Source organism: Linepithema humile, chromosome 2, assembly GCF_040581485.1.
Source record: "Linepithema humile isolate Giens D197 chromosome 2, Lhum_UNIL_v1.0, whole genome shotgun sequence".
NCBI lineage: Eukaryota > Metazoa > Arthropoda > Insecta > Hymenoptera > Formicidae > Linepithema > Linepithema humile.
The window spans coordinates 16980213-16995596 of record NC_090129.1 but is presented as its reverse complement, the minus strand read 5'-3'; the positions used below and the strand labels follow the sequence as shown (position 1 = coordinate 16995596).

At 31.2% G+C, this 15384-nt stretch overlaps 1 protein-coding gene and 1 long non-coding RNA gene across 10 annotated transcripts; both read left to right on the top strand.

The window, feature by feature from the left end:
* Window positions 1-68: 68 nt before the first annotated feature.
* LOC136997753 (uncharacterized) lies at window positions 69-3253 on the top strand. The gene is made up of 2 exons (XM_067348927.1): window positions 69-1312; window positions 1454-3253. The coding sequence occupies exon 1, from the start codon at window positions 335-337 to the stop codon at window positions 1304-1306; it is 972 nt and encodes a 323-aa protein (XP_067205028.1). The 5' UTR covers window positions 69-334; the 3' UTR covers window positions 1307-1312; window positions 1454-3253.
* A 345-nt stretch (window positions 3254-3598) lies between these two features.
* Window positions 3599-9535, top strand: LOC136997754 (uncharacterized). 9 transcript variants are annotated; one of them, XR_010888384.1, is made up of 4 exons: window positions 3599-3779; window positions 7275-7364; window positions 7438-8022; window positions 8169-9535. It is a non-coding gene; the product is annotated as an uncharacterized lncRNA (long non-coding RNA). The 9 variants fall into 9 exon arrangements; XR_010888383.1 differs by having other exon boundaries at window positions 3599-3880; XR_010888379.1 differs by having other exon boundaries at window positions 3599-3940.
* The last annotated feature ends 5849 nt before the right edge of the window (window positions 9536-15384 follow it).

The following is a 15384-nucleotide window of genomic DNA, read 5'->3' as shown; positions in this document are numbered from 1 at the left end:
GCACTTTTATATTTCTGCAATTATTGCATATTGCAAATTACACGTATTTCTTTGATATAGTAATTATTTAAGAAACAAATCATTAAATATATAATATTTTTTTAAATATTATTTGTTCAAAAAATACGTTGTAACTTGTCTAGTACGGTGGACGTGAGATGCCACCGCGTAGCATCTCTTGATAACTGTTGAATAGACCTGATCGACATATCAATATTTACATTCAAATAAAAAAGTATACCTTGTATCTTTCTTTGTTTTCTTCTAACTTTTCGATAGTAAGGCTCTTATATCGTATTCAGTCATCTGCGTCTGGTCAGTTGAAACAGACACAATGTCACAAGTGGATATAACTAAAGACAACGTGTGGTATCATTATGATATAATTTTGGAGGAGAATTTTAAAGCAATGTGCAAGATTTGCGAATCAATTGTGGTGTACCTCCAAATTGGAAAGTTAACACAGCATTTATATACAACGCATAATGAATATTTCATATCCCTAGCAAAGAAAAGACTAAGAGAAAATCCGGAGATATATTATGACAATGTTCATTTACAATGTCGTGTTTGTCTTGAACATCTTCCGTCTCAAGATTATGTCAATCACAGGCATTCTGCGACCGAAGTTGCATATTATGAAACATCTACAAATAATATAGAACACTGTACACAAAATGGTGATTTTACAGTAAAGTGTAAAGTAGTGAATTGTGGCGAAGCTATAACTCTTTCTCTTTCAGAAACAATGAACACTCATTTAGATAGTTTCACTCATTTGGACAAATTGAGAAGTATGCAAACGCACGCAATGTCTATGCCACCGACTATCGCAAAAAAAAGTGAACTAATTCAATATTACCAAATATTGCCGAATTTTCAAGCAAAATGCAGATTTTGCGATTTTCAAGATTGTTATATCGACATTACAAACTTTAGTCAACATGTGGAGAAACATGATATAGTTAGTATGTGCGAAGAAAAATGCGGCAAAGGATGGCCTTGGATGTATTTTAAGAATTACATTTTATTTACATCAGAATGTATTATCTGCCGAGGACATTTACCGTATTGTCCTGAACGTTTAGAAGATCACTTGTATCATTTACATTTTATCGACAAAAATAATGACTACGTTTACGACTTGGGTTGGGAGTGGAAATATTGTGAAAAAAGTAATGTTTTTGAGGTGCGATGTGATATTTGTGGAACCGAAATATCACTTGACGTTAAACTGACGCATTTTAATCAGCATACACATCATTTTGAAGACACAGCTGGACCGTCAGGAAGTCAACAAAACTGAAAAAAAGTAAGTTTTATTGAAATTATTGTCAACATAATTATAAATACATAAAATTAATCTTAAATATTGTTCGAGTAACATTTTGGCAAAACCAAACAATTGCCACACAATTGGTTTTTCAAGCAAATTTTATCAATGTTTTTATAGATTTATCCAAAGATTGATCATGGGAATAACGACGTTCAAGAAGCACGACAACCAGCACTAACCGGCAGTTTTAACTTTGGCGACTGAAATAATCTGTAATGTGAAAGAAAAAAATATATCTTTGACGTGCAATTATTCGTTTTATAATCATAAAATTATAAATATGTTTATAAATTTACGTTTTATTGGAAGTATAAAGTTGCATTTTGAAAATTTATTCAGTACATAAGTTTAATGAATTTTTAATATTTTACTTATGTATAATTTACTTGAAATTTATAAACCGTACTTATAATTATATAAAATAAAACTATTTTGTGAACTAACAGTTGACTTTTCGGTAGAAACAAAATTTATATTATCTATAATATGTTATTTAACACAGTCACCATAGTTTACTTTAATTTTGATTTTTTATACTTCTACGTTTATCTTGGTCACATATGTATCTTGGACATTCTTTGTACCTTAGGTAATTTAAATTTATTATGACTCCTTAATAATTATTATATTATTAGAAGTTTCCAAACTAAAATACTCTTATAATAATAATTATTAACAAAATACAAGTATGTTAATTTAAATTTTCTAATTATATTTGACCTATTGTTTTCATAATGCTTTCAGTAAAAAATAAAAAAGATAAGTTTATCATTAACGAAATACATACTGCAACAGGTGTGAGATGATTCCTTTATATAACAGAAAAATATTCAATACCAACGCTTATTTTATTATTTAATTATTTTATTTGTTTAATCAGAAACTAACGCCTGTCAGTTAAATTCGATAATCAAGATTTCTCAAATGTTTACAACCAACAAAAATCTGCAAAATATTATAACAACACATTTTTTTAGTTATTATAATCAAAAATATAATTGGAGAAATTAAAACGGTTTAAACGACATATAAATTCATTAAGTTTAAAAATTTATAATTATTATTTAATTAAAATATAATCTGTGATCATGACATTTTATAAAACTAAAACTTAAAAAAGTTGAGATCATAATGTAAGCAAATGTATAATTAATGTATTTATTCTCTAAAGTATTACAAGCATCTATAAACTTGCGTCATTTTATTATTTTAATACTTAATACATTACATTTGACGCCTATGTAAATTTTTTTGGAATACTCACTTAATGCTATTAATGCTTGCATGATGTTCAGTTTGCGATACATAATTTTGGATATGGAAATAACACATTTTTCAATTTACAGTATTTTAGTATAATTAATAAAATTGTTATAAATAATAGTATAATTATAATTAAAGACTGAGTGTGGATTTTAATTCAGCATGTGATAATAATTGTTATACTGAAATAAATATGCAGCAAAATATACATATAAAAGACTCTTTATTTAATGTTTAATAATAATGTTTATTTTCATTAAAAATTAAATATATATATATTATGTATTAATAAAAATAAACATTATTTATGTAGCAATAAAAATGTTACGATTTCCTGAGAAATGCCTTAACAACCCAGCCTATTTCTAACATAAAACGCTCCTGAACCAGAGCTATCGGCGGCTCGGTCGCCAGCGGTCGCGCAGTAGTGGGGAAACGAGGCGTCGTCTCGGGAATCGGCCCAAAATGTGCAACTAATTACGACCGCTGTATTAAATAATAAGATTAATATAATTTCTTAGCTATGTAAACTAATTTTTACATTTTGCTCCAATATTTTTTGAAATTTTCTCTTTCTTTCAGTAATAAAGCATCCTGGCACTATGCACTTAACAATTTTGATAAAAAAATTAATATTGTTATAATTCTCTCTTATGCGCCTTATTTCTTTTCGTCTGGTGACATCACTGGACACTACACACAAATGTAGGAATGTCACAGACTGGTGTCTCCATGCAAGAGAATAAAAACCAATATGGCGAAAAGCAATTCCCCCGCATGCTTGAGTTATCGCCCCACCTCGCCCAAACTAGGGTTTTAGACTAGATCCCCCTATTCCTTAGTCCATGTATCTAAAGGACCGAGATGTTCAGCGTGTTATGTGTGTAACGGTGTATCGGATTTAGAAATCGGAAATGTAAATAACTCTCCTGTTTACCTTCTTTACGATTTGTTAAAATATTCGGCACACAACTTGTAATGTATTGTTTAACTTTGTTTTGTAAATCGCGTATATAATATTCTTGTAGGAAACGCTTCCCGTTAAAACTAGAAAACATCTATTGTAGATGGCACTAGAGTAATAATCACTACGGTTACGTTCAGGCAAGAGTCTGTAGTTTGTGGTCAACGTAGAAAGGACACGTGTTTCAGAATACATTCTTCGTTTTTGGTTTTACAAGTGTGTTGAGTTATTGATCCCGAATCCTGCTAAACTATAAATCTTATAAAAAATGGGGACTTGTCTGGGATATAACTGAATCGAGTTGGTGAAAACGTGCGGTAAAAGGAAATACTGGATGTAACGTGACGACAAAAGGGAACGGCCACAGGCAAGACAAGGTGACGGCGTGAGGACGGTATCCGTGTGACGATAGTGAGGCAAGACGAAAAAGAACATTTAAGAAGGCGTGACAGTGTAAGACTAATGACTCTTGTGAGATTATTGAGCGTTATAAAGAAACATCGATAAAGATGGAGAACCTCGCGCAAATTGAGACGATCAAACAAAAGATACGCGTAGCGTCGACCGCCGCCATTACAGCATAAGCTTATATTCGAGAGAGAGGGAGACCGGAAGAACCGGCAACGCCTTCGAGACTTCCAAGATTTCGTATTTGGAGAGGGTTCACTGGAATATATCGACGAATTGAAATATGTATGACGAGTAATCATCGGCGATCTTACATCATGCTGTAACCTTGGAATATAGAGGAAAAAGAGAATTGGTAGTAAAGAGGAAATAATCACTCAGGTTTATGAAGGGTTAATAGATTTAAGCAAATTAGCACCTGAAAACATTGAAGAAAAAGACGAAAGAGTAGATAATGACAAAGACGGTGAAGAAAAATATAGAGACATAAATGCGGAAATGCAAAGTGAAAACGGAAGTCGACAAAGTACTCGAGAAAACAGACAAATGGGTGTACCATTCTCAATAACGTACAGAGACGTGGAAGGTACATGCACCGGCACTAATCGTGTCCATCGCCGGATAGGGAGAGGTACATATGAAACAACCGAAAGCGCTGTAGAAATATCGTGATATTCGCTGTCCGTATCGCTGTGTCACTTGCACTCCTTCATTCGACCGTTGAATGAGTGAGATAGCTATTTGACACTAACGTACCTGTATACCTTTTGTAATGCTTTCTCTCTCGATCGTCCGACTTGCGCTAAGGATGCAAGATCAAAACGTCCGCCACCACATTTTTCTTTGCTGCTTATTCTGCCCCTTGCTTCAAGAGATACATCGAAGGCTGCGGTCCATTTGCTATAAATACTTCGAAATGTTTTTTTCCTCCTTTCTTTTAATGAAGAGAAAAGAGAAAAAATGCTTCGAAGCATTTGTAGCGTTAAGTAGACTACAGCCAAAGATGCGCTTTCGGTTGTTTCATACGTATCCCTCCCTAGCCGGCGACGGATATTATTAGTGCCGGTGCGTGTACAATCAGACCTTTCAGCGGTAAAGACACTTACCCAATAGGAAAATGGATAGTTGACTTTGAGGATAGCAACACTGTTTAATTGGACAAAATTACAAAAGGTGTTTGCAAAAAAATCATTAACCGCCAAAATGTTAATAGAAAGTGAAGGTGTCATTAGAACATGGACAAAGTTAGAAACTATTTTGGAAAATTAATTCTTTGATAAGATAAACAGTGCTTAAGTACATGAAATGCTGATCAAGCGCAGGCTAGAAAAAGATGAAACAGCGCAAGAGTACTATTTGACATTAAAAGAAATAGCATTGCATAAAATAGAATTAAAAACATTCACCCAATACATAATAGATGGCATCACGGATGATTCGAACAACAAATTAGTACAATACGGAACTAGAAGATTAAAAGATTTCAAGAAAAAATTAAAAGCGTATAAAATTATTCGTAAAAAATCAAGAAAAAAAAATAATTGAGAGAAAAAGGCGCATTAAGAAAAAAGGACTTCACAAAACAGATAAACAAAATGTCAAAAAGATAATTATAAATGATATGTTTAAACGCACTAATTTTTATCTATCTTAATAATTGTTAGGAAACAACCGAAAGATTTTACTTCATGTTTCCCAGAACTTGTTAAGCAAATAATTGTATCTAATAGTTGACCTGATTTTATTTTGTAACACATATCTTCGTGTATCAACATAACCTGACAACCGGTACTAATTAATGCGTTTAAACATACATCGTTTATAATTATCTTTTTGGACATTCTGTTTACCTGTGGCACGGTGATCGTTTTAACTGATGCTAATTTTTTCTCTGTCTTACCCTCTTTCTCAGCTTTTTCAGTCACATTGCATTGAACGGCTGTGTGTCCAAATTTCTAACATTTGAAACACCTTTTTCTTAACTATTTTTTCTTACAGTTTTTAGATTTATGTCCTTTGGCTCCACAGTTGTATCATCGTACATCTGAACTTTGTTCTTTTTCGTCAGTCTTCTTAGATGTCGTTCTTCTCATTTCTTTTTTTCTTAGTGCGCCTTTTTTCTCTCGATCGCCTTTTATTTTTTCTTGATTTTTCTTACGAATAATTTCATACGTTTTAGTTTTTCTTTGAAAACTTCTAATCTTCTAGTTTCGTATTTTACTAATTTGTTGTTCGAATCATCCGTGATGCCATCTATTATGCGCCGTTTTATCTTTTTCTAGCCTGCGCTTGATCAGCATTTCATGTACTTGAGCACTGTTTATCTTATTAGAAAATTTATTTTTCAAAATTGTTTTTAACTTTGTCCATGTTCTAATGACATCTTTGCTTTCTATTAACATTTTGGCGGGTCCGGTCAACGATTTTTTTGCGAACACCTTTCAATTCCGACCAATCAAACAATATTGTTGTACTCTCAAGGTCAATCCATTTTTCAATTAGGTAGGTGTCTTTATCGTTGAAAGGTCTGATTGTACCTTCCACGTCTCTGTACGTCATTGAGAATTGCACACTCATTTCTCTATTTTTTCGAGCACTTTATCGATTTCAGTTTTCACTTTGTGTTTCTGCATTTATGTCTTTATATTTTTCTTCATTATCTTTGTCATTATCTACTCTTTTGTCTTCTTCTTCGATGTTTTCAGGTGCCAACTTGCTTAAATCTTTTAACCCTTCACAAATCCGGGTGATTATTATTTCCTTTTTCCGCCGTATTCTAAACCAAGGATGTTAAAGTATGATATAAAATCGCCGATGGTTAATCGTCCTGCGTATTCCAATTTGGCGATATATTCCGGTGAATTCCTTCCAAATACGAAACCTTGGAAGTCTCGAAGGCGTTGCCGATACTTCCGGTTTTCGTCTCTTTCAAATATAAGCTTATGCAAGGTTGTAATGACGGCGGTCGACGCTCCGCGTATCTTTTGTTTGATCGTCTCAATTTGCGCGAGGTTCTTTATCTGTATTGATGTTTGTTTACAATGCACAATAATCTTACAATTGTCAATAGCTTTACATTGTCACGTTTTCTTAAATGTTCTTTTTCGTCTTGCCTCATTATCGTCACATTTCGTCTCACGGAAGCTGTCGTTACGTTGTCCTGCTTATGACCGTTCTTTTTTGTCGTTTCATCTCGCGATACATTCAGTACCTCCTTTCGTCGTTTTACGGCACGTTTTCACCAGCTCAATTCAGTTCTACCCCGGACAACCCCCATTTTTTAAAAAATTTATAATTTAACAGGATTTGGGATTTATTTTCTAGTATTAACGGGCAGCGCTTCTTACACACATAAATAAACAATAATATTGCACATTAATTGGTAATTTTGAGGTAAAGTGAAAACTAGTGAATTCTAATAAAACTATATCTCTTTCTCTTTCATCAGCAGTAAAAGATCATTCAGTTGCAGTTGGACAAATTGAGAAATATGCAAACGGACACAATGTCTATGACAAGGAATGTTATAGATAAAAGTAAACTATTGCAAAATTATAGAATATTGGATAATTTTGCAGCAAAATGCAAATTTTGCAATTTTCAAATATGTTATGTCGACACTACAAACTTTAGTTTACATGTAAGGGAAAGACATGCAGAAGTTGCTTCATACGAAGATAAAAACGGAGGAGAATACCCGTGGATATATTTCAAGTATCATGCCAAATACACTTCACAATGTCTTTACTGTCCAGATGTCTTTTCACCGTCTCAGTTGCAGTATTTGAAAATTCATTTAGATCATTGTCATCCCCCTGAAACACTCTCTTATTACCAGAACGACTATGATTGGGTGTGGAAATACTGTAAAAAGAGTAGTGATTTTGAGGTGCGATGTAGTATTTGTTTCATCGATATACCTCTTAATGTTAAATCACATTTAAATTATCATACACATCAAATTGAAAATACACATCCAAACAAGCTCACGAGTACACGAAGAACGTATGACACAACTGGAAGCCAATAAAACTGAAGAAAGAAAGTGACAGTAAGTTTCATTGAAATTATTGTTAATACAATTATACATACATATATTTAATTTTAGACATTGTTCGAGTCGCATTTTAGCAGAACAAAACCAAACAATTGCTAGACAATTGGTTTCTTAAGCAAATATTATAAATGTTTTTATAGATTTATCGTGCCATCCCTGCAGAGCAGTAACGGTAAAATAGCACTTCACTATTGCCCAGAAAATTCAAACGGGAAGAAGTCTACGTTCTAGTAGAGATCATCGAGAGATCGCGCATTGTGAACGAATTCTACCATAATACAAATAAGATGTTACAGTACATAATTAATAACAAAAATCATTCTTGTAAAGTTACATGCTTTGTTGTATGTTATTTGTGTGATCATATTGAATATTTTTCCAATAATAAACAATTTTTAAAAATTTTTTGGTCATGGATTGTCAAATAAAATGGATTGATCATTAAAAGAAGCGTTTTAATAAAACGAAAATAGTATAAAATGAATAAATAATATAAAATTTAAGTATGGTTATGCATAATATTTGTACAATGTGTTATAAAATAAACAAAATAATAGACTTTGGCAAATGTTCTATTGACCAAATATTGAAATTAATCATCTTATTGAAGATTTAATTAAGTTTATTAAAATAATATTTTTATTGCCTTTCTGTATAGGCAATAAAATAAATGTTAAGGTTTAGTTAACAGAAATGAAACCAAAATTGTGAAACGGCAGTACTCAACTAAAAATATTTACAAAAAATATTAGGTAAGCACATATGTACCAGTTTGTCAACTTTACACATATCAATATTAACAAATAATAACTGTTTTGTTAAAATATAGCTGAAGATTGAATCATATGTCTAGTCACTTTGAAACTATTTATCTCAATACATTTCTTTTCATCAAAAGCTTATATTAGGTCATTGTGTATTTGCGAAATGTAATGCCTGCATAGCATTCGATTCAAAGGACCAAAATGTTTCTGAGTAGATGCTGCGCAAGTCAAATGTACAATAACGGACAAAATAAACAATTGTTTATGCATACAGTCAAAGCACAAATTAAAATTAATTTTTGTGGAACGTTATGAAACATTACATTTACTGTACACAAAAAGAACTCCATTTATATTACTATGTAAAATTGTCATTATTATAACACTGTGGAGTATACGCGATGAATTGCGTGTAATTTGGCAGTAAAGTGTAAGCCACGCGATAAAGTCAGCATAGGTCAATTAAATATTTTATGCAGAATTCAACAAATTATGGCAATTATGCAATGATATAGTCGCGCGATGCATAAGTGATCTTCCGAGTCGCAGCGTGCAGACAATCGGTCGCCAAAAAAATCAAAGATAATTAACGTCCCCGACAATGAACACTTCGCGAGATGCACGGAACGAGTGACCTCCAAGTCAAGGCACGAAATGTTCGATCAGTATGTTGTTAAATGCACGGCGATAACTATTGTACCACCAATGTTAACTGTAAAAGCAAAATAAAGAGAGAAACGTGAGCCACAGTTGCAAAATTTTACAGTTGCAAAAATAGATATTCTCGAAACCTTTTTTATTCCATATTTAATAAAAGCTCCTTTTCGACGATATAACATTCGACTTCCACGTATTTAACTATTTTTTAAAAAAAGTTTTCCTCATAAAAAATCTTTTCAAAGAACTGTACTTTCAAAAATATATTATATTAAAAAAAAGTTTTTCTCACAAAAAACCTTTCCAAAAAAAGTTGTATATATTATAAAAAACTTTCCAAAAAGATTGTATTTCCAAAAATATATTATAAAAAAATTTTTTTTTTTAAATTATATATATTTATTATAAAAAACCTTTCCAAAAAAATTGTATTTTTAAAAAAAGTTGTATAGCACAAAAATTCATAAATGATAAGGTCTGGCCAAGTTCCAAAAAAGACATTCCAATATGTTTATATTTTAATAATTATCTAAATTTTTAATATATCACCAACATGAAAAGTAACTGATATGTTATTCAAGGTGCAAATTCAAAATAAACATACATAAAATATTCATAAAATGTATAAATAAAACTGATCAAAATTTGATTAAAAAAAAATTTAATTAAAATAACAAAATATTTATTAAAAAATACAAAAACACTTGGCGCTGCCACACCGAACAACATGTTAACTTACCTAATGTCAATTAATTACATGATGTCAATTAATCATGCTATTATTACATTATTACTCATTTTCGTTGTTTCATAATACTATGGCTGCGTTCCGTAAAGCGCATATGCGCGCATCTATCTATACGTATCTATATGTATACTATAGATAGATGCGCGCATATGCGCTTTACGGAACGCAGCCAAAATGTGTAAAGATGTAAAGGGGTGGAGGAGTGGTGGAGCCTCTTGACGGGGGGGGGGAGGAAAGGGGTAAATGGCGTGAAGGGGTTGCGCTAAGGGGGGGGGGATGGGTGAAACCCGTTGGCAGCGCCAAGTTTTTTTGTATTTTTTAATAAATATTTTGTTATTTTAATTAAATTTTTTTTAATCAAATTTTGATCAGTTTTATTTATACATTTTATGAATATTTTATGTATGTTTATTTTGAATTTGCACCTTGAATAACATATCAGTTACTTTTCATGTTGGTGATATATTAAAAATTTAGATAATTATTAAAATATAAACATATTGGAATGTCTTTTTTGGAACTTGGCCAGACCTTATCATTTATGAATTTTTGTGCTATATCACCTACTTTTTTATAAATGTACAAAATTAATTATGTGACAGAATTGAAATTATTTTTTAATTATTTTTGTACATTTTGAATGTAACATTTATATTAAGTTAGTTGTACATTAACTAAATTATCTTACATTTTAACACAAGTGTTTTGTATCACACTTACATTCTGTGAAACAAATGTTTTATTTCGAATATTCAAACTAAACTATTTTTCGTTGTAACATGTCTTCGGTTTGACTGCCCCATTGATATAAAGCCATGGATAGCTGATATAAAATATCTTTGGCTTCATATCACGGTTTTGTTAAAATTTTTACAAAATATGCGAAAAAAAACAATGATATCAAATTAAAGACATGTTAAACATAAAATAATATAGTTAAAATATTCGAAATGACACTTATTATGTTTCACATAACGTAACTGTGATATCAAACGCGAGACTTATGTAATTAGTTATTTTCTAATATTGCTAATAAAACATCTGTTTCATATGACTTAAATGCTATATAAAACACAAGACGTGTTATAATGTAAAATAGTTTAGTTAATATGTAATTAAGTTAACATAAAAATGTACAGAAATGTACAAAATTAATTATGTGACAAAATTTAAATTATTTTTAAATTATTTTTCTACATTTCGAATGTAACATTTATATTAACTTAATAACATATTAACTAAATGATTTTACATTATAAGTTTTGCGACTGAATCGATATCGACGTCGATGAGATGTTCTTCGTTCATTAATACTAATAAAATTCTATTACATGGCAGTTTATTTGTTAATAAAATATTAACAAGATTAAAGGATATAATAATTTTCTTTTTCATATTTTGCAGAAGTTCTTTTTAATACTCTTCGAGTTATTTTATATCTTAATCTGACATATTTCAATATAAAATTTAAATTAAAATATCTCTGAAAATATTAAGTTATGGATAATCTTACCGTAATACTTTTATGATTAGAATAATGAGAAGTAGTAAAGAAAACGCATAATTGTTAAAAAAAGTACATTGTAAATTACATATTTTTTCTTCAAAATAACAATGGGTTTTTTTACACGTATTGATTCGTTTTATTATTCTGCGCATAAAAATATTACGGTAAGATTATCGATAACTAAATATTTTAAGAAATTTTAGATTTTACATCAAAATATGTCATATCTCTCTCTCTCTCTTTCATGTTTGCGAAATTTTCGTAGTGCAACTTGGGGAAGTCGAATTCATTGACTCCTGGCACCTGGTGCAAGAAATGCACGTAGCACAACTCGGGGTACTCGAGTTCGTCAACTCTTGGGACCTGATGCGAGGAATTCCCGTAGCGCAACTCCCGAAAATCGAATTCGTCGACCCTTGGCACCTGGTGCAAAAAATTCTCGTAGCGCAACTCGTGAAAGTTGAATTCGTCGACTCTTGACACCTGGTGCGAGGAATTCCCGTAGCGCAACTCGGGGAAGTCGAATTCGTCGACCCTTTGCACCTAGTGCGAAAAATTTCTGTAGCGCAACTCGCAAAAGTCGAATTCGTCGACCCTTGACATCTGGTGCGAGGAATTCCCGTAGCGCAACTCGGGGAAGTCGAAATCGTCGACTCTTGGCACCTGCTGCGAGAAATTCCCGTAAATTTTAATGATAATGATAATACTCTGGGTCCCGTAAATTCTTCATCCGCCCCTGCGGACAGAGGAGAAGAATAAGGAGACGACGTTTCTTAATTTTTGCATTACCAACATCACTTTTTGAACGCTTGTATCTCTGAAACGGCTGGACCAAATTAAATTTTTTTTGGCTCAAATTAGTCGTAGCGATGCCGCCTTTAAGGATATACTATGTGTTTTTATAAAATTTTTTATATTTTAGTTGCTACAAACCCCCGAAAAGTCGACTTTGTGCGCGCAGAATAAGAGACTTAGTAGTGTCATTTTCTGAACTTTGCCAGAGATTCTTTTCCTGACTTAGTAGTGTCGTTTTTTGAACTTGGCCGGAGACACTACCGCATCTCCTGATATACCAAATAAAAATTCGCTACATATTCTGCCTATAAAAGAGGTGATATCAGAAAATGACGCCAAGTTTAAATAAAGAACCTTTCAAAAAAAGTTGCATGTATATCTAGTTATTTATTTAAAAATGATATTTATGGTTGCGTTCCGTTTCGCACATTATGCGCACAAATTACATAGAAAACGTTCTGTTTCACTCAATGCGCGCATGAACAGCGCTTAGAATTCCCTAGATCCCCACCACCTGCAGCGCATAATACACGCATCAGCTACCTCAAGTTTGAGTTGCAGCAGCTTATGCGTTCCATGCGATTACGTAATTGCATATGGCGATTGATAGCGATATTGTAAAAAGTGTCAAAATAGGAAGAGTCATTGATGATTCACTACTATTACTGTCACTCATTTCATCAATTAAAAACATTGTCACATTGATAGCGCAATTTATTGTGAAATCCATTTTGGGCCGGTATTCATAGTCCGTTCTTATATTCAAGATCGTCTTAAGCACGAACTTATATTCGCTTTCTTCGTCAGACACAATCTATGTTTGACGAAGAGAGCGAATATAAGTCCGTGCTTAAGACGATTTTGAATATAAGAAGAGACTATGAATACCGCCCTTGATTTTCCGCTTCTAATGCGTTCAATATCGTTCCGTTTCAAAGCATGTATCATGCGCATAATGAAACGAAACGCAGCCAATGCGCTAAGCATTAGCGATGCGAACAATGCGTGCTATGCGCAAAACGGAACGCAACCTATGTTTATATCTAGTTAATTCTTCTTAAGTATACTTTTTAAAATAATTGCATCTGTATCTAGTTATTTTTTTTATATCTGTATCTAGTTAAATAAAAAAATTTTTCAAATTTAATTAAAATAAAAAAATATTACAATATTTCGCAAAAAACTTGGCGCTGCTATAAAATAGCCTTAAAATATTATTATACATCTTAAAATATTATAGAGCAATGAAGGCTATTTTATAGCAGCGCCAAGTTTTTTGCAAAATTTTGTAATATTTTTTATTTTAATTAAATTTGAAAAATTTTTTTATTTAACTAGATACAGATATAAAAAAAATAACTAGATACAGATGCAATTATTTTAAAAAGTATACTTAAGAAGAATTAACTAGATATAAACATAAATATCATTTTTAAATAAATAACTAAATATACATGCAACTTTTTTTGAAAGGTTTTTTATTTAAACTTGGCGTCATTTTCTGATATCACCTCTTTTATAGGCAGAATATGTAGCAAATTTTTATTTGGTATATACAACTTTTTTTAAAAGTACAATTTTTTTGGAAAGGTTTTTTATAATAAATATATATAATTTAAAAAAAAAAATTTTTTTATAATATATTTTTGGAAATACAATCTTTTTGGAAAGTTTTTTATAATATATACAACTTTTTTTGAAAAGGTTTTTTGTGAGAAAAACTTTTTTTTAATATAATATATTTGTGAAAGTACAGTTCTTTGAAAAGATTTTTTATGAGGAAAACTTTTTTTAAAAAAACAATTTTCTGGAAAGGTTTTTTTATGAGGAAAACTTTTTTTTAATATAACAAGGCGTGTACTTGGCGCCCTTTTTTTACCTTTTTTTAAAAAAAGGTTTTTTTGTGAGATATCATTTCTTTTTTTTAGTAAAAATAATTTTAATAAATATGATTCTTTTTTTTTAGTAAAAATAATGGTAATAATATCCCACCATCACTCCCGTCATATTTTCAATACGACGATCCTCTTTTTGATTATAGAAATCTTATATTATACAAACCTAATAATTTTTTTTTATATTTTACAACATGTTTTATAAGAAAATTATTAGTGATCATAAAAAAGGTATAAAAAACCATCTGTATTTCTAAGTTATTGCGTTTTTTCATATATAAAAACAGATTACTTTTGATCAAATTTCTGTAAGAATGACAAAAACATCTTTAGCACTTCTAAGCCATTGTCTTTTTTTAATTAGCGTATCGTCAGCTTCAATCCAAGTGTTAGGGCGGTATTCATAGTCCGTTCTTATATTCAAGATTGTCTTAAGCACGAACTTATATTCGCTCTCTTCGTCAGACACAATCTATGTGTGACGAAGAGAGCGAATATAAGTCCGTGCTTAAGACAATCTTAAATATAAGAACGGACTATGAATACCGGCCTTCGACATTTCTTCTCTATAAACATAACATACCTGCCGATTCCACCAATGTGCACAAAGTACACTTTCTGTCCACTAACTACAGAATACTAACAAGGGAACGTTCACAAGTGTCCCCTCCTCCGATTTGATTCTCTTTGAAATATGTAAAACATACAATTTGAGGAGACACGTATTTTTTTATAGCGGCCCTAACTCAAATTTAAGGGATCAAACACTCCTTTGAAAAAAAAAACGGTTTTTTTCTTTGTGTGTAACTATCGCCAAAACCGTAGGAGATAAAAAAATATTTCAAATAGAAGTTGTATGGCTTGTAATGGGCTTTATAACTGTGTAGTTAAATTTTCAAAAAATGAAATTTTTTTAATTTACCCCCACCCCTTGTTATTATTTTTTCAAATTTCAAAATTTTTGTAATGACAAAAGTTGTAGCATTTTTT